At 39.0% G+C, this 23096-nt stretch overlaps 1 protein-coding gene across 5 annotated transcripts in view; it reads left to right on the top strand.

The window, feature by feature from the left end:
- The window catches only part of TENM1 (teneurin transmembrane protein 1), a 909292-nt gene that overhangs the window by 484715 nt on the left and 401481 nt on the right, over positions 1-23096 (top strand). For all 5 annotated transcript variants that reach the window (XM_070784169.1, XM_070784168.1, XM_070784167.1 and 2 more), the window contains one exon: positions 8237-8477. In XM_070784169.1, coding sequence (XP_070640270.1) covers positions 8237-8477 — 241 coding nt within the window. The remainder of the gene's footprint in view (positions 1-8236; positions 8478-23096) is intronic.

Genomic DNA, 23096 nt, shown 5'->3' with positions numbered 1-23096 from the left:
AATATAGGGTGACCATTTCTAATAGTCTAATAAAAAAGTGAAGCTCTGAAAATGAAAACTTTGTAAAATTCCACAATATCTGTTATTAGCCAATTTATTAAAGGATTCACTGTCAATTAATTCATAACCCTCCATTACCTACTTGCAAATAAATAATGAACTTGGGGACTGAAAATAATTGAAATACCTACATAGGACTTTAGTTGAGTATAAAGTAAATGTGAACTTTTAAGGATCATTACTTTTTATATTTTCTTTTTGATATACTTCACTGCCTAATAATGGAAGCCACAGCATCACTGTCAGCATAAGATAAAACAGGGCAATTATCTATTTCATGTTTCATGGTACATAATGGATAACAGAGTTTCCTTCAAGACCATAGTGAAAAAGGCTTTGGCCAACCACTAAATTTAATTTGAATTGTTAATACCATATATTAATATTTAGAATCTGACATTTAAAATTCCAAATTTTGTCACAAGGTAGAGCTCTTTACCATTCTGCATAGAAAAATAAATAGGTAATAAATGTATTGGTTTCATTTTTCTTTTGTTCTTTTTAACATCATCAAGCTACTCTGAAAATATAAGTGAAGATGTATCCTCCTTGTATTCTCACAACCAAGAAAATTAGTTTATACATTTACATGAATAATTTAACCAAAATAGCATTAGCCACAGTCCTCTCTTTCTTTCTATTATTTTCTTGGTTGTAAAGTCCTAGTTTGTCTTAATCTTTGTCAGACAGTTGATTGAGTTAACAAACCAGGTACTGTCGGTAGGAATATTGACTGTTATGCCTGAGATTGGCTAATTGCACTATGTAAAGCCAATACAGTGCATGGCACAGTTGGATTCCCCCAATAATAGAGACAGGGAGAAATGGATTGGAAGAGGGCTGCCTTGTGTATATCTGACTCTTTGTTTCGCTTGTACAACTGATTGGAGAGCAGGAAAGGAAGTTAATGAGACCTAGATTTTCAGGAGGTAGACCAGCACAGCCTTTAAAGATATGCATCAGCTTATGGAGAGACTGAAGTGTAAATAGGAGTTTCAGCACAAACATGTCAAAGGATTGTAGGTGCTCCAGTGTTCAGCTTTATTTCTAGTGGTTGTAACAAAGATCAATCTAACTGACAAAAATTAATGGAGCATATCTCTTACTTGCTGGCTTACTGAGAGGACCGTTTAAAGTCCTCAAAGGGATGGACTTTACAATCATACATAACATTGCAGGGCTCAGGAGCCATGCAGAGGGAAGAAATCCAGCACCAGGTTGAAACCATGTCAGCCTGATGGTATTATAATTTATTATTGTTAGCCTTCCCCAGGCCTCTGTGACTCTTCTCCCACAGTCATCTGCTGTCATTGTGAGTTCTCCTCTCTGTTTCTCTCTCCTTCTGCCTCGTTCTGTTGTTCTCTATGTCTCACTCATTCACATGCCCATGTGTGTGCTCAGTTGCTCAGTCGTGTCCAACTCTTTGTGACCCATGGAATATAGCATGCCAGGTCCTCTTCCCATGGGATTCTCTGGGCAAGAATACTGGAGTGGGTTGCCATGCCCTCCTCCAGGGGATCTTCCTGACCCAAGGACTGAACTCGCATCTCTTATGTCTTCTGCATTGGCAGCAAGTTCTTTACCACTAGCACCATGTGGGAAGCCCTCACATGCCCACACACACACACACACACATCTATTAAACATTAGCTATGTAATAGACTTTATTTCTGTTCTCAATCTAATGGTTTATTTAACTAATGAATCTGCTTTTATTAAAGACTGTTAGTATATCAATATTAAAGCAGTATTATTTGAGCCAGAAGAATGATAAGGTATACCTGTTTATTCCATTTTCTTCAGAAAACCAATTTTATTACCTCCATATTCTTTGAGCCTATAATAATAATTATAAGGTTAAGAACAGAAATGTCTACAGCCAGATACACTTAGGACTAATTTGATGATCACTGAACACTATCAAGTTAATGGATATTAGCCATAACATGCAAATGTATAACTGCCTCCTCACTGGTTGTGAAGGCTACTTGTGACAAGTACTCTAAAGTAGTAATATCCATTGAGAATTAGTGTGCGAAGTCGCTTCAGTCCTGTCCAACTCTGTGCGACCCTATGGACTGTAGCCTGCAAGGCTCCTCTGTCCATGGGATTCTCCAGGCAAGAGTACTGGAGTGGATTGCCATGCCCTTCTTCAGGGGATCTTCCAAACCCAGGGATTGAACCTGTGTCTCTTACATCTCCTGCATTGGCAGGCAAAATTAGTAGGAATAGTTAATATTACTAATAAACCTCTCTTGTTTTTATTAAATCTGTTTCTTTTTATTCCCTCTCCTTCCTAGGACAGAGAATAGCTCAGAAAACCAATCCCAGAAACCAAAGCCTTATAATTGGCCTCAAGAGACTTGACATAAGTAGTTATGGCAATAACCCTTGGTGCCCTGATGTTCTTTGCTCATGTAGATTACTAAGGCCGTCAGAAGCATTAATTAATTTTGCCTCATAAGAGTTCAGAGAGGTGCTTAAATAATAATACAGACTCAATGCTTTATCTAGAATCTTTGGGGTACACTTATTTTACAATTTAGAATTTTTAAGACTTTCTAAAGGCAATAGCATAAAGATACACTGTCTATTGTGCAACCCCTGAATTGGGATGTGGGCCAGCACCACTTCATAAAACACATCAGTATTTCCACAGCTAAAAGTAGGGGAATTCACTAAATGAAATGCAGAGAGACTGGAAATATCATCATATCAGTTCTGGTTAGGTTTTCCCACCAAATGAGTTAGGAAAAAAAACCTCACATTTTCAGACATTTTTTGGATTCAGAATTGGAGCCAAAGCATCATGATGCTGTCCCCACTTTAGCCAAAGGGGTAATGAAACAGACTAAATGAGGAAGTACATACATGTTCTCTGACCTCCTGTGACCTTTCCCTTGAGTTATAGGAATATATGTGCCCCCCTTTGCAACATATACTGTATAGTAACTTTGGGACAAAACATATTTGAGGCTGTATTGTCATAGTGTCATTATAGAAAACTGATCAATTAGTTAAATACATAGACTTTGCAAAACAAGGCTTGTGTCTATTTTGGTCAAATTGTTTAAGGAAAAAAAATCTATTTGACTTTACCATATTAATGACAATATTTTTAACACCTACTGAAAGCTATTTTATCTGTACAGTCAGTTCTGCTACAATGCTTGTTTTGAAAACATTGATTTGTCCCCATGTTATTAGTACATTTGAGAACAATTTGAACGTAAGAGAAATTTCACATTTGCACATGTGCGATTCCATCTGTTAAAAATACTAGGTGCATGCAGGAGACCACATACAGCAGATACAGCCATGGACGAATATACAAAACATGCACATGCTTACATCTGAAACATCTACCGGCTACCTTAGCTCACCATGTGTGTTAGAAGCCTTGCCCACCCACATCTGGTGTTAGAACTCCCTGTCTGATTCAGATAGCCCTCCTTCCACCACTTCACAATAACTCATAAGCTGCGATCCTTCTGACACCCACTTTCACAAGCACCCTTCAGATATTGTGCCCAAACACCATTTTTCCCATAAGACCCTTACCCATGCATGATTCTGTGATAGTGCGGTGAATTTTCAAAATGCAGTCATCACCTTATAACTGAATGGACTGTATGTGTTAATGAAATGAAAGGGGTGAAACACCCTGATGGATATCTTGAGCAGTCCTCGCACAGTGTTTCTGGGAAGATATATTCTAATTTCTGGTGCAAAGTTTCTCTAACACATGATCCAGAAGGTTTATTTGCAGAAAAAGAGGGGGGGGAAAGTCTATGCATGACAACTTTTCTTCTCCCACTTACCTTTTGGTGACAGACAGCATTGCTTCTGAAGGCTTATACTTCTGTTAATAGCTCTGCCGTGCCTAAAATGCCTTGGATACAGAGTTTGGAGGAATCCCACCCCTACCCCTACCCGCCCCTGAGAGATTTTCTTTCCAAGTTATTTTAGGACCTTAAACCTGAAACTGGCTCCTATCCAAGAATATTATGTGAATTAGACCTTTCTATCTGAAAACTTAATTTACTCTCAGAAAGCTTTGTATGTCTGGATACCCACATTTGCATAATCGCTACTCCCCCCTCTCCCTTGCATGTCTCTTTCAGGCACAGAAACGTATGGTTGCCAGATACATTCGGAAGTGAGTGACTCTTAACCCCTTGCAATTGGTGTTCTAGAGCTCCTGACACTGAACCCTCATGCATTTTTTATTAATGTTTAATGTTGAGAAATCCCATTTCGTGGAGCCCAAGGATTAAATTACTTCATTTGGGAGGGAATGAGTGTATTCCCCACATCTTTTTCCTGAAGTGAAAAAAAGAATGAAGCTGAGATGATTTGTATTTCTTAAAGGCTTAAGGTCCGGATATATTCTACTCAGTCCAATATCGTGAAATACTTTAAAGATGGTATGAACAACTAGGGAAACCTCAGCATATTCAAAATGTAGGAACAACAGTACACAATAAAATAGATATAAATAAGAACATATGTATATATAGTCAAAATGTATGTTTTCAATACATATAAGCATATATAATAAAAATGACTATACAAAGCAGTTCTACCTGAGGCAGAAATGACAGAATATGTTATAATAATAGCAGGATTGTACTTTTCAGTGAAGTAGAATTTTTTTATCATTTTTTTATGATTAAAAACGAGTCAGAAAGATTTTGGGGTTAAATCAACAATAAACAAGAGAGTTCTATCTGAACTGATATGAAACAGTTTTCTAAAAAAAAAAAAAAGATTTTGGGGAAATCCAGCATGCATTAAATCCAGACGATAATGAGCGATCCTTTCTTTCAAGCAATTGTACTGAATAAAAACTTTCTTTCTTTGACCAACTGTATTGACAGAAACACCTACTCATTAGGCTAGCAGATCTCACACATGTTGCTTGGAAGTTGTTCTGAACACATGACCCAAAATTGATTCCTTTTCTTCTTCTACCTGCGGACTCCCACCTTTGGCTTCTCTTCGTTGCATCATTAAGTTCATGTATTCAGATGACAAATCTGTCCAGTGTGTCACTGCTGCCCTTTTCACATCCTGGAGGACATGATTTTAAGCTCCCTCTTCCAGGTATCATTGTCCTTCCCCATGGTTTTGGGAGAGATTTCACTGAGACTTCCAAGGAGGAAGCCTACTGCTCTGTGAACTAAGTAGATATCCAGTGGCTACATCAGAATGAAAGAGCCAAGGGCACATTTGGGGTGGTTCTGTAGGTCTCACAGACCATTGAAACACTCCTCTATCAATAAAAGTTTTCAGGGATCTTACTCTGTACTCACTGTGCTCAATGTTACCGTGGCATTCAAGAAAGGTAGAAGGTGATTTGCTCTAAGAAACGTGTGGCCTAACTGGGGACATAGGACAAAAACATGGAGTATTAAGAGACTGCTATAACATTGCAAACTCAGAGGCCAAATTTATGATAAAAATATTAAGTGCTAAAGTTCCAGAAGAGACTCATTTATTTTATAGAATAGTATAATGGAAAGAGTTCTAGGCTAGGAATCAACAGACACAGGCAGGCAAATTCATACAAGTTGAATGACTGAACAAATCACTTCACCTCTGAGACTTGGGTTCCTTGGCTGTAAAATGGAGAGGGAATGAGGGAGGGCTGAACTAGATGATTCCTATGGTCAATTCCAGCTCATCTTGGTTTTTTTGGCGGGGAGGGAGGGTGCCCATGGTGCATGGTTTGCAAAATCTTAGTTCCTCAACCAGGGATTGAACCCAGGTATTTAACAGTGAAAGGGCTGAGTCCTAATGAGTGGAACGCAAAGGAATTCTCCAATCTTAAAGTTTTATACTCCTGTTACATTCAATAAAGTCACTGACATACTATGTCCAAGCACATGTTAAATGAATTAAATGTAATTACTAGGTAAAAGGATTATTGTCTGCATTTGACAAATGAGGGGGTAAAGTTCCCAAGTGGTAGAAGAACTCAAACCCCTGAATTCAGTGCCCTTTCCACTATACTATGCTGCACTTCATTACACCACTCTGCCTTCCTGTGTACACAAAGGAGATATCATCTACCACAGGAACAGTGTGTGCTAAGTCATTTCAGTAGTGTCCAACTCTTAGCGACCCTACGGACTGTGGCCTGCCAGGCTCCTCTGTCCATGGGATTCTGCAGGCAAGAATGCTGGAGTGGGTTCCATGCCCTCCTCCACGGGATCTTACCAACCCAGAGATGGAATTCACATCTCTTATGTATCCTGCATTCTTTACCACTAGTGCCACCTGGGAAGCCCAGAAGAAGGGAGCTGACATAGACGCAAATAACTGCAGGGCAGTGGTATGTCATAAGTGAAGAATTCAGAAAATGTGGAGGAATTGTTGTCTCTACATCTTAAGAAAGTGAAGAGAACTTGTATTACAGAGAGCTGCAGGAGAGTGAATGGAGCTTTGGCCAGAGTGAGGTGATGTGGGTTCTAATCTGAACCATGCCACTAACTTGCCAAGGGTCCCTGGACAAACAATTCTCTGGGTGTCAGTTTTCTCATCTACAAAATTAGAGAATCCCCAGGTGTTTTGGATCCCAGCATTCAATCCTTCATTGAGCCCCAAGGATGGAAAGCAGGCTTCTTGTTAAGGTCATGAGTATGAATCCAGAGGTTTAAAAAAAATTAATGGGATGTTAAGTACTTTTGATGATTTTTTTTTAGTGGATATGGGATTTGGACTGGGTCTAGAGTAAAGGGAGTGCTTTAGAAAATTCATGAAGCATTTTAGTTCCTTTTAAATATACAAGGGTAGCTGACTTTCTACAAGAATGCTTCATGTAAAATGAATGATCACCACTCCCTATCCAATATACAATTGGATACAATTCCCTATACACAATTCCCTATATACAATTCCGTTTTTCACATAGCAAGTTTATTTAAAGGGAGAACCACCTGTAGTAGAAAACACTGCTGAAAATTTGTCATGCTCTTGAGGCACTAGTATCATTTTAAAGGATGAAAATGATGCCAGTGTCTTCACAGTTCAAGTCTGAGGTGGAAGGATTGAAGAAAGTGATTTTTTCCCCCCTCTGATCAACCACTGCAAAGTGAGTCTCAGCACAAACCAGCTGAGCCCTTTGCTAGACATGGAAAGCCTCTGGCATTTTTCTGCTTTTCAAGTCTCAGTCATTTGGGAGGTGGGACAAAGCCATGCTGTCTACAAAGTTTATCGGCAACATGCTGGTGTTACAAGAAATCGCTTGACATCTGTTATGTTTTTCCCGTGAAAGAGATGTGACTATCAACTACAATAGTGATTTCTTTTCAAAGGGTTTAATTGGGGTATTTCGCATGGGCCAAATTCTAACTTACTGTCTATATGTCTGCCTGCCAGGAAAATGGCAGAAAAATACCAAACAATAATAATAAAGAAGGTCTGAGGACCGCTGTCCCAGGATGCCTCCTCTGCAAACAGGCATAAAAAAATAGTTTCCTTGCTGTCTCAGCTGCAGCTAATATCGCTGAGCTTCTAGAAAGGTGTGGCAAAGAGGGGAGAGGTATGGACTGTGTTTTGCACAGCCGTAGAAGTATGTCTAACAACCTGAACAAACTCCTAGCCTCCCTTTTATAAGAAGCACTGAGTTGGGGAGAAGGGGAACTGGCCAAGAGAGTTACACACTTCTGAGCTGTTTTTCTGAAGTTTGGTTTTGCTCCCATGCAGGCAGGCTAGCATCCTTTCCTGAGGAAAGCCAGAAGGTGGCCTTATACTTTTAAGTGTCAAGTAATTTTCCTTGCAACAAATTTGTGCCTTTCACTGGTATTTTCCAAAGTGAGACTTTTGCAAGTGATGGAAATCGGCTCACTTCTCGTTGATACTTTATTTGTTCAGTAGCAGAAACTGATAAATTGTGTGAGGCGGCCTCGTTTACTTTAGAGCTGCTATAGCCCTGATGAATTTACATGTAAATGCGGTTGTGAATGTCTTACATTTCAGAAGCTCACTGCACGTGTTTTTGTATGTTAAGTGACATTTTTACAGAGAGACTGAACTTCCAACTCTCCCGCCCACCCCCACCCCATCCCACGGATTATGTTATTGGGAAATCCTCAGAAGTCTGACGTGCTGTGTTTTCCTGACTGCCTAGTGAGTCAGTCTCTATTTTGTGTTTTTCTTCTCTCCTCTTTAGACATGCAGAGCAGCCCACACAACCAGTTCACCTTCAGACCCCTCCCGCCGCCACCACCGCCTCCGCACGCCTGCACCTGTGCCAGGAAGCCACCCCCAGCGGCTGACTCTCTTCAGAGGAGATCAATGACTACCCGCAGCCAGCCCAGCCCAGCCGCTCCAGCTCCCCCAACCAGTACCCAGGATTCGGTTCATCTGCATAACAGCTGGGTCTTGAATAGCAACATACCATTGGAGACCAGGTACTTGAGCTATGATTGATCCCACTAAAGTTAAACATTGGCACAGGATGATTCCACTGAGGGCAGAAACACATCGTAGACAGCTCCTGAGATGCAGAAATACATTGATATGCACCCAGACGCCTGGGCAAAAAGGCAGACCTCCTCCACAAGCCTGGAGACACACACAGGCACACCCATCTAGATCCAGGCACACCCATAGACACAGACCAAACAAAGCAGATGCCCCTGTGAAGAGGAAGCCATAGATGCATAAACACCCCATAGGCAGACACCCACAAAAGCATATGAAAGCAAGCAATTACCTAAATTGTCATTGTATCCTCAAGAGTTGTCCCTTGTTTTAAGATCCTGCAATATTACAGGGAAATCCAAGCAAAATTGGAGGAAAATCAATAGTTTACATTTTATTTAAGATCTTTTTGACTAAGTTGCCTTCAAACATTTTGAAAATGGATTTGTTCCATCAGAAGTCCATATGTGTAATTTTCAAAACTTGATTCTGCCATTAGGGTGGAGTTTGATCTTTTGATCAAAAATTAGCCTCTATGTTTCTGTTGCTTGATATATTTAAGTTTCCAAATTCCTCCTCAAATCTTTGTCAGGTGATTAAAGTTCTACTCCTCCATAGTTCTAGATGCCTTGATCATAATAGATTTCAGCACTCGATGTGATTAACTGAGAAATTATTCATTATTTCTAGGTACTCTATCTTAAGCCAAAAATTACAACTTTCTATTGTTGTAGAAAAATATTGCCTAATAAGGCATAGTATTCTGTTGTCTGTTAAACTCAAGGACTTCCCTTTGTCTTATATGTCTTCTTTAGGTCTACCACCAAAGCTTTTTCTAAACACACTTGCATGTAAACACTGGGTATAAGGTGTTACTTGACAAGCAATGTCTGGTGTCACCTCTGATCAACTTCTATCCCAATAATCTGAGAATTGGAATGGAAAGGGGAGGACTAATAAACTCACATTTTAAAATTATTGTTTCTCCTTAGCAGCATATTAACTTAAATGCCAGCCAGAGCATCAGAAATATGCCACCACCAACAACCTGAAAACACTATGGCCCACATCCAGGAAACTCTATATCATCCATCACTAACTAGATTAAATAGCTTCAAAAAGTGATATTACTGATCTCTTCCAAGAGATAATATAGCAATAAGCACCTGTGGGTACTAGTGAGAGGGTTTGTATAGCGTAGCATTTCTTTTTCTTTTTTTTTAAAGGGAGGAAGTGAATTAAGTAAGAAAAGCAGAGAACAATGTTTATCTTCAAGGAGTTTTCACTAATGGTGGTGATTTACTCACTCTTTTAATTCCTTTGCAGGGCTTAGTGATAGCTAAGAAAGCAGTGGGCCCATTTGGTTAACTAGCAGTCTTGATAAGCAAACATATTTCTTTCATCTAAGAAGCCAAATAACAGGAAATCTGGAAGGAGGGTGGGGAATGGGCTCAGGCAAATGGAGAGAGAAAACTATTCTTGTTTGAAATGTACATCTAGGCATGTTTGTACAAACTGCACCCACGGACCTTCTGTATCTGTGCAAGGAATGTATTAATTGGTCTCAGTTTCATAAGACGCAGAGAAGAACATAAGTTTTCATACGAGAATGAGCAGAGAGAGTACCTTTTTTGTGCATTTGAAAATATATTCAGCATCACAAAGATGAATTTTTAAAAACCTAGAAACCCTATCAGCTTGATCAGCTAGGATTTTCCAAATATATCCTTTATAATGTTCATTTCACATGCAGTCAATAGAAGGTAACTCTGCGAGTGCCCTGGTACTTAATTAAGAGCTGTATGACAGCTCTCTGAGCCTCAGCTTCCACATCTGTAAACATGAATATAAAAATGCCCATCTCAACAGATTGTTAGGAGGATCAAGCCAGTGTAACAGAATGTGCATTGTGAAGCATTATAGAATTCAAAGGTAATATTGCCATCCTTATTGTGTGGTTACCTGCCTCTCCCTAAATATCTCCAGAATAAGACATTAGCTCATTCCTCAGGCATTCCATTTCATGTCAGACAACTACTGGAAGATTCTTAATGAACACAAATCTCCCACCCCTTAACTCTACCCATTCCTTCCAGACCTAGTTCTGGGATCTCACAAAATAAATAAAACCCCTCTCACATCTAACAGCCCTTCACTGATCCTGAATCTTCTCTACTTAGAGCTAAACGTTTCCCCCATCCCTCCACCTGCTCCTCACATTAACTGATTTCAAATCCTCCATCCTGGCTGTTCCCTTAGAGCACACTTCAGTCTGTCCAGTCTGCTCTTGAAGTGTCACAGCCAAGGCTGAAGGCACGCGTGGATTATTAGGCTCTTGGATTGAAAGGAGCAGTGGTTATTCAAACTGCCTCAAACAACTGAGAATATCTTTTTAAGACTATTAATGCCAGGCAATACTGGTCAATACACAAGGAAGGGTAAGGCCTATAGATCTCTGGCAGTGATATGACTCAGCAATTCTCTGCAGTGTTGCCACTCTTTATCTTTTTCTTTGTCCAATAGCTTTTATCGTCAGCTCAGTATTTCTTTGGTCTACCACACAGTTTCTACTTTCTCATAGCAGGGTCAGTGTTTCATCGCACCACGTGATTCCAAGTGTGCCTCCCAGCACCTTGCACTTTCTCCCTTCAGTGCCTGTTCCGTTGCTACCTGCCTAATTCTCCTGCTAGCCTTAGGTTTAAAAACCTAAGAGAGGGACTTTCCTGGTGGTCCAGTGGCTAAGACTCCAGGCTCTCGATGCAAGGGGCCTGGGGTTCCATCCCTGGTCTGGGAGCTAGATTCCGATATGCTGCAACTGAAATCAAAGATCCCATGTGTCCCAACTAAGACCTGGCACAGCCAAATACATAAATACTTTTTAAAATATATTTAGAAAAACCAAGAAGAGTGCATTTGATTAGCCCAATTCATCCCTTTTGTACCAGGCAGTGTTCATGTTTCTTGGCAAGCCTTGTCAGTTATTCTTTCAGTCAGCTGAGGCTGATGGGAGAGGAAGGTCGTATGATTAAAAAAGCAATAGCCTGGACACCTATGGATGTCATTGAGCACAGGCTGGGAGCAGATCCGATGTATGGTAGACGGAACGCTCAGTAGACAAGCAATTTGATTGACTCATTCAGGAATTTGCATTATGATAAATAATCAGTTGTCTCCCCTATTCTAAGTAAATATTGGGTTCCATAACATCTTATGGAAAAAACCCAAATGAACGTTTTGGCCAACCCAATATTTCTCTTAATGTTCTTTAAACCAATGTCTGCATTTTTGGTGAACACATAACACTACTGATACACACCAAAAACACTATTTAACTCAACTCAAAACTTTTAAACGAGTTCTAAGGCTAAGCCACATCTCATTTATTTTATAATTATTACATAGTTGGCAGGTTTTTTAAACTGTGTGTTTGGGATGGAAAGGATATAGGTGGAAAATAGGTTTAGAGCTTCGATTTAGCCTAATTGGATTTCATCTTGTTAAGATGTAGCTGAATTCTAATTCTGCCATAGAAAGTATTTGCACTGTACTACACTCATTACTGTGTCATTTGTAGGTTTGTTAGATATGCCTTGCTCTTTTTTTTTTTAAAAAAAAATTTTTTTTGTATAAGGGCTTCCCAGGTGGCACTAGTTGTAAAGAATCAGACTGCCAGTGCTGGAGACGTGAGTTGGTTCCATCCCTGGGTTGCAAAGATGCCCTGGAGGAGGGCACGGCAACCCACTCCAGTATTCTTGCCTGGAGAATCCCATGGACAGAGGAGCGTGGTGGGCTACAGTCCATGGGGTCACATAGAGTCAGACACGACTGAAGCGACTTAGCATGCACCCATAGCCAATTAACAATGCTGTGATAGCTTCAGGTGAACAGTGAAGGGACCCAGCCATACATATACCTGTATCTATTCTCCCCCAAACTCCCCTCCCATCCAGGCTGCCACATAACACTGAACAGAGTTCCATGTGCTAGGCAGTAGGTCTTTGTTGGCTATCCATTTCAAATATAGTAGTGTGTACATTTCCATCCCAAACTCCCTTACTATCCCTTCCCTCTATCCTTCTCTGGCAACCATAAGTTTGTTCTCTAAGTCTGTGAGTCTCTTTCTGTTTCGTAAGTTCATTTGTTTCATTTCTTCTAAACTTTCACAAATAACTGTGATGTCATACAATATTTTGCCTTCTCTTTCTGACTTACTTCACTCATATGAGTATGTAAATCATTAATAAAAATGTTATATAGGACAAAATCGAGGTCAGAGCTCAGTGGCATGCCACTGGAAATCTCCCTGCAGGTTGACATTTATCCATCAGGCAGCATTCTACATTTCTCTATCTCGTTCACAGACATATCATGAAAGACCTTGTCAAATGCCTTGCTGATACCCAGATACAGAGTGCTTACATTTTTACTGATCTGCCAAGCCAGTAATCAAAAATAGAAATGAAATGAGGTTTGTCTAACATGACTTGTTCTTAAAGAATTTATGCTGCCTTCTGATGGTTACTACTTTTTTGAAGTGCTTACAAATCCTCTTTTTAATAGCCTGTTTCAGGATTTTGCACTCAATCAGCATGCTGTCCCTTGTCTAACCTAAGGCGCCCATGTGCTTTGTGTCCCTTTTCAAAACCAAAGCTCATATTAGGGTCTTTAGTCTTCTGACACATGTCACCCACACCACAATCCCAAAACGTAAACAACTATGACTAGGCCATCTAACCGCAGGCCCTCTCACCACTCTGGAATGTAATTTCAATTCATTTAGAACAGCTGAGTGCCTTCTTATGGGCACCTTGCCTATATTAGGCTTCAATTTATGGCTATGATATTGATTACCCTTTTAGGTTGAGTGAAAGTGAAAGTCGCTTAGTCGTGTCCAACTCTTTGCGACCCCATGGACTATACAGTCCATGGAATTCTCCAGGCCGGAATACTGGAATGGGTAGCTGTTCCCTTCTCCAGGGGATCTTACCAACCCAGGGGTTGAACCCAGATCTCCCACACTGTAGGCGGATTCTTTACCAGCTGAGCCACCAGGGAAACCCAAGAATACTGGAGTGCGTAGCCTATCCCTTCTCCAGTGGATCTTCCCTACTCAGGAATCAGACTGGGATTTCCTGCATTGCAGGCAGATTCTTTACCAGCTGAGCTATGAGGGAAGCTCCTCTTTTAGGTTAGAATCATTCTTTTTCACAAAAAAAGATATGATCACTCATTTGATACCATTCCATGAGTTGCATGTCTAGCCTATCCTTGCTCTTCTTGTTCTAAACATATTTTTTTTAAAGACTGTTCTGTTATCTTTAGCAGGTTTTTTCAACCTTTAGGGTCATTTCAGGTGTGATTCTTTTCGGCATTTTTAACCACGCCTTCTTATATTTATTTATCTTTGATTTTCATCCCTTCTTTTCAGTACATGTTCTTTAGAAATATAGGTTGGAGAGCACCCAGTCAAGGCACACTTATTTCAATAGCCAGCAGATCTCCCCAGCTCTTTATTCATCTCCTTTTCTTCACTGTCTCCGGGCGTGGACTCATACCTACTTCACTGCAGAAAACCACTTTCCTGAAGTCTAGGATTTTGCTTTATAGAGTACTTATGGACTTTCAGATAAAATGGTTGCTTTCCCTAAAAGTTTCTGTCACCTTCAGTTCACCAATTTTTCTTTTCTAGTCAGTGAGAGAAGCAATTCTCCTTATCATTTTCTCTACCTTCTGGGAGGTGGAGTTTTCAACAGTGGAGGTTGAAAACTTGTCAGATATTGGCCTTTAGTTAAATGATATGTCTAGCTGGTTGCTGTGGAGCTGAAATCACTCGTGTTTACTACATTTGCTCTTAGAACAATTTTGGAGTCATGTTGGAGCATCTATGTCTTCCGTCTAGCCAAGTGGCTTACTGTAGACTCCCTAAACTAGTCACCAAAATGAATCTTGCTGAAAGATTTTGCCATGATAGTCAATACTAGGGAGAACTTGGAATTGATATTAACATAACCACTCCAACTCACAATGACAAATCAGAATTGTGTGGAGGAGTCAGGCCTAGCCAGAAGAATGGATACCAACTATCCTCATTGATTTTTAGCATATTCTGACAGATGGCTGTAGCTTGTTATGTGGCTAACCGCCCTTGCTGGCTTTAGGCCAGTGTGACAACTCAGGGGAGCCAAAAGGTTATTTTTACAAAAGAAGAGCCAATGCCATTGGCGGAGGAAATGTTGACAAGGAATGGAAAGAGAAAAGAAATTTACATGACCAATGCTTGTTAGCAGACTTACAGAGCTAGTGTCTATCTTGGGGAAATAAGAATCATTTGGAAGAATCATTCATTAGTGGTGATGGCCGTGATTTAAATATCTATGGGATAGCACTCTTTAAATATTAACCCGTAAATGTAAGGTTTCTACTGGTAGTTAACTTTATTTTATAGTACCATTAAAATCTACCTAACATTTAGAAGTAGTTCCCCCCACACACCCTTAGGACATTCGCTCTGGGAAAATAGATTCAGAGACCTTTTTTTTTTTTTTTTCCTTTAATAATGACTAGAGGAAAAAAATAGCTCAGAATGTACATATTCAGTGCTTAGATCCAACAATATTGCGTGCTTTAATCCTTTAACAGCACTGGGGTTAGCAAAATCTATCTTCAGCCACAGATTTAAAGATTCTTTTTAAGACAGGAAAAGACTTCGTGGAAACTAATCTATGACCTATAAATCCTGTTTATTACAGATGAACAGGAGTCAACCAAGCTTTTCAGCCTACACCAAATGATGGATGTGGAAGATGCTAAATTTACATGAAGGAAAACTCTTAGCCGTTAAAATATATTTACATATTGAGAATAAAAAATATATCTATAGTAGTCAGTTGTGCTTGGGCAGTGAAGAGCAGTATTTTGGAGATTATTGTGATACAGACTCTAGTCACTTTGGTGGTGGTATTACTTTTAAAAATGCTTTTGAATTGACTATTTATGGTTTCAATTCAAAATTAAAACCACAGGCAAACATGTGTTTCGTTTTATAAAGAAAGGAAATTTTACCATAGGTGAGATGAAACCTGGTTTTAATATGGAGATTTATTTAGTAATCCAAATGTGAACATAAACAGATGTTTTTAGGGAATTTTGACATAATGAATTGATTGGGGAAATATATAACTATAGCAAACAAAAGATACATTTTAGAGGCATCTCTGTACTAACCTTTCTGCCCTCCCTCATCATTCATATATACTTCCCTATCCTGGGTTATATATTTAAAACAGAAATATCTGGTTTTGATCCAGAAAGGAGCTAGTTCTTAACAACTCATTGATTACAAAGTTACTTATCCAGTTAATCATAATAATTATTTTCATTACCATGTCGAGTTAATAGACACTTGTCCCTTACTCAGTTCAGGTCAGTCGTGTCCGACTCTTTGCGACCCCATGAATCCCAGCACGCCAGGCCTCCCTGTCCATCACCAATACCTGGAGTTCACCCAGACTCACGTCCATCGAGTCAGTGATGCCATCCACCCATCTCATCCTCTGTCGTCCCCTTCTCCCCCTGCCCTCAATCCCTCCCAGCATCAGAGTCTTTTCCAATGAGTCAACTCTTCGCATGAGGTGGCCAAAGTACTGGAGCTTCAGCTTTAGCATCATTCCTTCCAAAGAAATCCCAGGGCTGATCTCCTTCAGAATGGACTGGTTGGAATCTCCTTGCAGTCCAAGGGACTCTCAAGAGTCTTCTCCAACACCACACTTCAAAAGCATCAATTCTTCGGTGCTCAGCCTTCTTCACAGTCCAACTCTCACATCCATACATGACCACAGGAAAAACCATAGCCTTGACTAGACGAACCTTTGTTGGCAAAGTAATGTCTCTGCTTTTGAATATGCTATCTAGCTTTGTCATAACTTTCCTTCCAAGGAGTAAGCATCTTTTAATTTCATGGCTGCAATCACCATCTGCAGTGATTTTGGAGCCCAGAAAAATAAAGTCTGACACTGTTCCCACTGTTTCCCTATCTATTTGCCATGAGTGATGGGACCAGATACCATGATCTTAGTTTTCTGAATGTTGAGCTTTAAGCCAACATTTTCACTCTCCACTTTCACTTTCATCAAGAGGCTTTTTAGTTCCTCTTCACTTTCTGCCATAAGGGTGGTGTCATCTGCATATCTGAGGTTATTGATATTTCTCCCAGCAATCTTGATTCCAGCTTGTGCTTCTTCCAGCCCAGCATTTCTCATGATGTACTCTTCATATAAGTTAAATAAGCAGGGTGACAATATACAGCCTTGACGTACTCCTTTTCCTATTTGGAACCAGTCTGTTGTTCCATGTCCAGTTCTAACTGTTGCTTCCTGACCTGCATACAGATTTCTCAAGAGGCAGATCAGGTGGTCTGGTATTCCCATCTCTTTCAGAGTTTTCCACAGTTTATTGTGATCCATACAGTCAAAGGCTTTGGCATAGTCAATAAAGCAGAAATAGATGTTTTTCTGGAACTCTCTTGCTTTTTCCATGATCCAGTCAATGTTGGCAATTTGATCTCTGGTTCCTCTGCCTTTTCTAAAACCAGCTTGAACATCAGGAAGTTCACGGTTCACATATTGCTGAAGCCTGGATTGGAGAATTTTGAGCATTACTTTACTAGCGTGTGATATGAGTGCAATTGTGCAGTAGTTTGAGCATTCTTTGGCATTGCCTTTGTTTGGGATTGGAATGAAAATGGACCTTTTCCAGTCCTGTGGCCACTGCTGAGTTTTCCAAATTTGCTGGCATATTGAGTGCAGCACTTTCACAGCATCATCTTTCAGGATTTGTCCCTTATATTTTACTAAAATTATGAAATATATTTGAGGTAGCAAAAAATTATTTTCCTGTGAACAGTTTTCCTTATTTTTACAGAGTGGTGCGTGTGTGTGTGTGTGTGTGTGTGTGTGTGTATGTGTGTATCAAAGACATTCTATTAAACATCTCCCTTTGGGAAAATCCAGCTGCTTCTTTATTAATTCCACAAGACAAAAAGTTTGTAGCTTTAAAACCAAAATATAAGATCAGGTTAAGTCCTAAGATCTTTGAAATGTCTCAGCAAGAATGGTGAAAATGTAGTACTGAGGATTCCATTTAAAGAAGAGCAAAGCTCAAAAAGAATTGCTCCCTTTGGCAAACAAATAAGCAAATAAACAATAACAGATACTTTGCCATTCTGTTAATTTTTTGGTGTGATATCTGAGGGTATAAGAATGTGTACAATGTGAATATTTTAAATGAAAAACAGTTCATTGTAAACATTATGATGAATTAATTCTAACATAGATAAATTTTAAGAAGTTTTGACAAATATTCATTGAGTGTGTACCATGTACCATCCACTATTCTAGTTGCTGGGGCTACATCAAAGAAAAATTCAGACAAAATCTCTGTTTTCATGAAGCTGACATTCTAGTGAGGTAGAGAGCCTTTACCCTAAAATGTTAATTATATTGAAGCTACTAATATTGTAGAAATTGTGGACGGAGGACAGGGGACCAAGATACCTCTTAAAAGCCTTCTTTTACTTGCCTTCACTTCCCTACAAGTTTCACAGTATTTCCCCTTATCTGTGGTCTCATAACACCCTGTTCATTTGTCTATGGAGATCTTTCTCCATTGTACATTTACACTGGAGATACTTTATTTACTTGTCTTTATTCCCTGTTGCATCTCGAGTAAAGGACTGTGCCTTTTTTTTCACTTTGACTCCTTCGTTCTTGGTTTATATAGTTCAACAAAATTTTTGTAGGGTATATGGACAGACTGATAGAGAAACTGAGCAAGAAACTCCAGATGGAGTAGGTTTCTGAAATCAGAAACAGTAGTTTGTAGAAGCCAACAGTGAGTTTTATTTTGGAAACGTATACGCAGGACATCTAGTTTGAGATGTCCAGTATCTAATAAGTAGTTGCAAATATGGATCTGTGTTCCAGAAAAGGAAGAAAAATGGAAAGTGTTTTTCTCCTACCACTTACCGAATGCTTATACTATATGCCAATTATTGTGCCAAGCCATCATCACATTAATTCCAACTTAAGGTTTTTAAAACTGAGGTTTATAGAAGTTGAACAATGTACCACAAGGTCACCAGTTAGTATGTAATGAATCCAGTTAATGATAGACATGGATAATTAAGAATTTCATCAGTCAATGTATTAATAATAATTGAATTTCCATGAATGATGGAGGAAATACTATAAAACCTATAGGAGTGTTTAGTATAAGAAGACGGCAGTAAACGAAACCCATGGAAACACATTTTAAGAGTCCACGAAGGAAAGAAAGCCAGCACTGGCGTTTGAGGAGTCATCTTAGAATGGAACAGAACAGAGAGAAGAAAATTTCAAGGAGATAGTGACCATGATTTCCAAGTGCCTCAGAGGAATTAAATAGGATATGGATGAGAAAACACCATTGATTCTGTCCATTACAGGCTTCTTGATTTTTAAGCAGCTAATTTCAGTATAGTGACAAGATTGAAGACAATAGGTTTTAAGAACTGGGAAGATGTAAGAAAAGAGAAATAGAAGGTAGAGTACTGGTTTGAAATGGAATAGTAGATTGAAAAGAAGCAGAATGGGCAAAGCATTCATATAAATTGGAAGGAGGAAAAAGAAAATGGAAGGAACTACATTTAATAACTAGGTACACAGTAGTCACCAAGATGGTGATGTGACTGACAGAAAGAAACCTACAGATCAAGTTAGAGATTAAGTTTCCTTAACGGTAAAGAATATGGAAACTTGCAGAGATACTCACATAATGCTGAAGAAACCTGCATGATCCTACAATGGTACAGGCTTCTGGGGTTACCAAGTCTCATACAACTGGGAATGACACTGCCTTTGGGGAACAATTCATCCTTTAGGTCTGAGAAGTTTGTCTTTGCTAATCCCATACTGGAAGGACGTATTATATCAATACCACACTTATTTAAAGTTGACTCTTGAATATAAGTCATATTTCCAAGGCCAAGCAGATATTATTGGCCATTCCAAGATTATAATTCAAACTTCTGGTCTCCATCTGGCACACACAAAACACTAGGCAGCCCCTGTTGTTGATGAAGATATTCAATAGTGACATGTATGCATAGGGCTTCGCTGATAACATAAATGCTGACTTATGACTATTTCCTACTGAACTAGCAAAATATCAAGTATAGTATAAAAACACAGATATCATTGATTCATTCCTTTTGTGGCATTATATAAGCCTCCTAAGTAAATTGCTTTTCTTCACAAATAAAATCTTTGCAATCTGCTATTTCCCCACCATTCAACCTTTCAACTAAATACTTGGGTTGGTTTTGGTCTATGAAGTCAGATCTTTCAAATTTGTCAGTTACCATACTGAATAGTGTCATTAACTTAGACACTTTTATAACAGTATGGCTGGTTGCTTTTTATTAGATATGCTTGTAGCTAAATACTTTTCCTTATTTGTAATACTCAAAAGATTCAGATTTTAGATAACATATTGTATATATGTGCATATGTGTGTGCACATGTAGGCATATGTATATATATAATTATGTCTGATTTTCTATTATCCAAAGTCTTTTCATTCATTATCTCATGTTAAACTCTAAACAACCCTAGGAATTGTACAATAGAAATAATGTCCAGTTTAAAGATAATGAAATTGGGTCTTGGGAAATTTTACTAATATTTCCCTATGGCAGTTTATAAGATTTGGAGTTAGGATGCAAGTCTCCATGCAACCAATCCAATACTCTTTGTACTATAACAACTTGTCTCTGGAATATAAAGAACTGCAAGTCATTTATTTTTGTCTTTTGATGAATATTTATAGTTCAGTTAAATTTCCCTGCCTGGAGACATAATCTCGGTTTTATTCTATTTATATTAAAATCTTGATGAGTCTAAAAACCCAGAAAACTGAGGGTTCTGGTTAATTGGATTTGGTAGTTAGCTTAAGGTTAAATAGAACTTTTGAAAAATTACCAGTCTTATTCAAAATTATTCTTAAATGTGAATCTACTTTCCATTTTAATCCAAATGATCATAATTTAATCTCTTATAAATGAAAATCTTACAGTAAGTGAGGGTTGTCATTGTAAACATAATTTTTTTTATTGCATAGTACTCTAGATGTAAAAGATATGGTAGACAGAGCCAAATGTCTCTGGATATACTTTGAAAATTTTGGATGGTCTCTTGTGACTAGTTGAAAAAGCACTGAATTTAGAGTTAGAAATCATGAGTTAAGTCCGGTTCTGCAATGAAATGGATATATGACCTTGTTAATGTCTCTTTCTTCTCCCAACCTCATTTTACTCAACAATCAGTTGAGAGAATAAAGTTAAATGATATATGAAGTTGTTTCTGGCTTTATGTTGTTCTATGGTTTGCCTTCTTGTCATTTGTTCCTTTACTGAAAGAATGCTATTCAATTAAGATTTCCAGTTAGTTAGATTCTAATTAATTGCACTGTAGATGAAGTCCCCCCAAAAGTCATATAAATTTAAATTGAGAAATCATGATTCCTTCCAGAATTTCCATTAGCCAAGAGGAAATGAATAAAACCCTATATATCCCTGTGTGTCAGAGGGTAGCAGTAATGGCAGGCAAGTATAGTCAAGAAGGCATTCTTAGGCCAGTGCAAGACTAGTATATGTTTCTGTTTTGTCTGATACACAATAGGTGTTCAGTAAAAGTTGGTTGAATAAATGAATTTAAGAACAAATTCCTTCCTAGAGACAGATTCAACATGTAACACCTAGGCATAAATTTATCTTGCCTTGGGTCATGTTGTAAAGCTGCAGTACTTGCAATATTTTCTTTCATATTGTCATTTTCTAATTGTGAAATAAACATAACCTCATTTTGAGATTCTTGTTCAAAGGTAAAAACACAAATCTGTTTTGGGTTTAAGTTCCAAACAGCACTTCTGTATCGCATCCTATAAATTCATGATGATTTTTTTCTGAGTATTGACAACGATGCAGAGAAAATAGGCTCAGGTTTAATAATGTATTTGCCAAATGGAGATGTATATTTAGAGGTCGAAGAAGTACATGAAATCATTATACTCTTGAAGTTAGTTTCACCTTGTTTATCTTTCTGTGTTGTCCCTGAATAATTAAAGTGAACCAATGAGTTTCTCGTTTGCATTCTTTAATCCACTCAGCAGGGAACCAAGGAGAGAGTATTTCTGTGGAAGGAAGACCTGATTTCCAAAAAGTCTCTTATGCTCAAATGGGAATATAATCACTGAGTTTAGAGCATGGCACAAAGCTGAGTTTGACTGTTTCTTAGGTGGTATAACCTGAGGGGAGTTAATGTTTCAGTTGCTGTGATTATTATATATTTTTATCAGTAGTTCAGGTTTTGGATTTATGCCTCATGACAGGTTCATGAGGGGTACAATTTGAAAAGCAATTTTAAAAATGGAAAGTGGAAAATGCTTTCTATTCTCCAGCTTTTATAAAGATTTTCTTGTTTGGTCAGCAGGGTAAATGTTGGAGGTAATTTTGAGTGAGTCCTGTATGTTCTCTGGCCCTACAGTTCAGGATATTTGTTTGGATACTAGAACAATCCCAGGTGCAAACAGTCTCAAGGGAGGAACAGCTGTGAGCTTGGGGAGGAAGATAAGATCATGAGTTTCTGGCAAGAAAATCTTTCTCTGAAAGTCTTTAAAGAATGACAGATTTCCTCCCACAGGGACACTGAATACTTCAAAACTGCATGTTCCAATTGGAGAAATAGTTTCTGACCAAGATTTCTCAACCTTGGCCCTGTTGATATTGCAGCCTGGATGATTCATTACTGTGGGGGCTGTCCTGTGCATTAGAGGCTGTATAGGAGCATCCCTGACCTCTACCCACCCCCAGATGCCAGGAGTGCCCTCTACTCAGTCGTGACAACCAAAAATGTCCCCAGTTCAGTTCAGCCACTCAGTCATGTCTGACTGTTTGCGACCCCATGAATCGCAGCACTCCAGGCCTCCCTGTCCATTACCAACTCCCGGAGTTCACTCAGACTCACGTCCATTGAGTCAGTGATGCCATCCAGCCATCTCATCCTCTGTTGTCTCCTTCTCCTCCTGCCCCCAATCCCTCCCAGCATCAGGGTCTTTTCAAATGAGTCAGCTCCTTGCATCAGTGGCCAAAGTATTGGAGTTTCAGCTTCAACATCAATCCTCCCAATGAACACTCAGGACTGATCACCTTTAGGATGGACTGGTTGGACCTCCTTGCAGTCCAAAGGACTCTCAAGAGTCTTCTCCAATAACACAGTTCAAAAGCATCAATTCTTTGGTGCTCAGCTTTCTTTATAGTCCAACTCTCACATCCATACATGACTACTGGAAAAACCATAGGCTTGACTAGACGGACCTTTGTTGGCATAGCAATGTCTCTGCTTTTTAATATGCTGTCTAGGTTGGTCATAACTTTCCTTCCAAGGAGTAAGCGTCTTTTAATTTCATGGCTGCAGTCACCATCTGTAGTGATTTTGGAACCCAGAAAAATAAAGTCTGACACTGTTTCCACTGTTTCCCCATCTATTTCCCATGAAGTGATGGGACCGGATGCC

The sequence above is a fragment of the Bos indicus genome, chromosome X, assembly GCF_029378745.1.
Source record: "Bos indicus isolate NIAB-ARS_2022 breed Sahiwal x Tharparkar chromosome X, NIAB-ARS_B.indTharparkar_mat_pri_1.0, whole genome shotgun sequence".
NCBI lineage: Eukaryota > Metazoa > Chordata > Mammalia > Artiodactyla > Bovidae > Bos > Bos indicus.
This window is presented reverse-complemented; position numbering and strand designations above follow the sequence as displayed.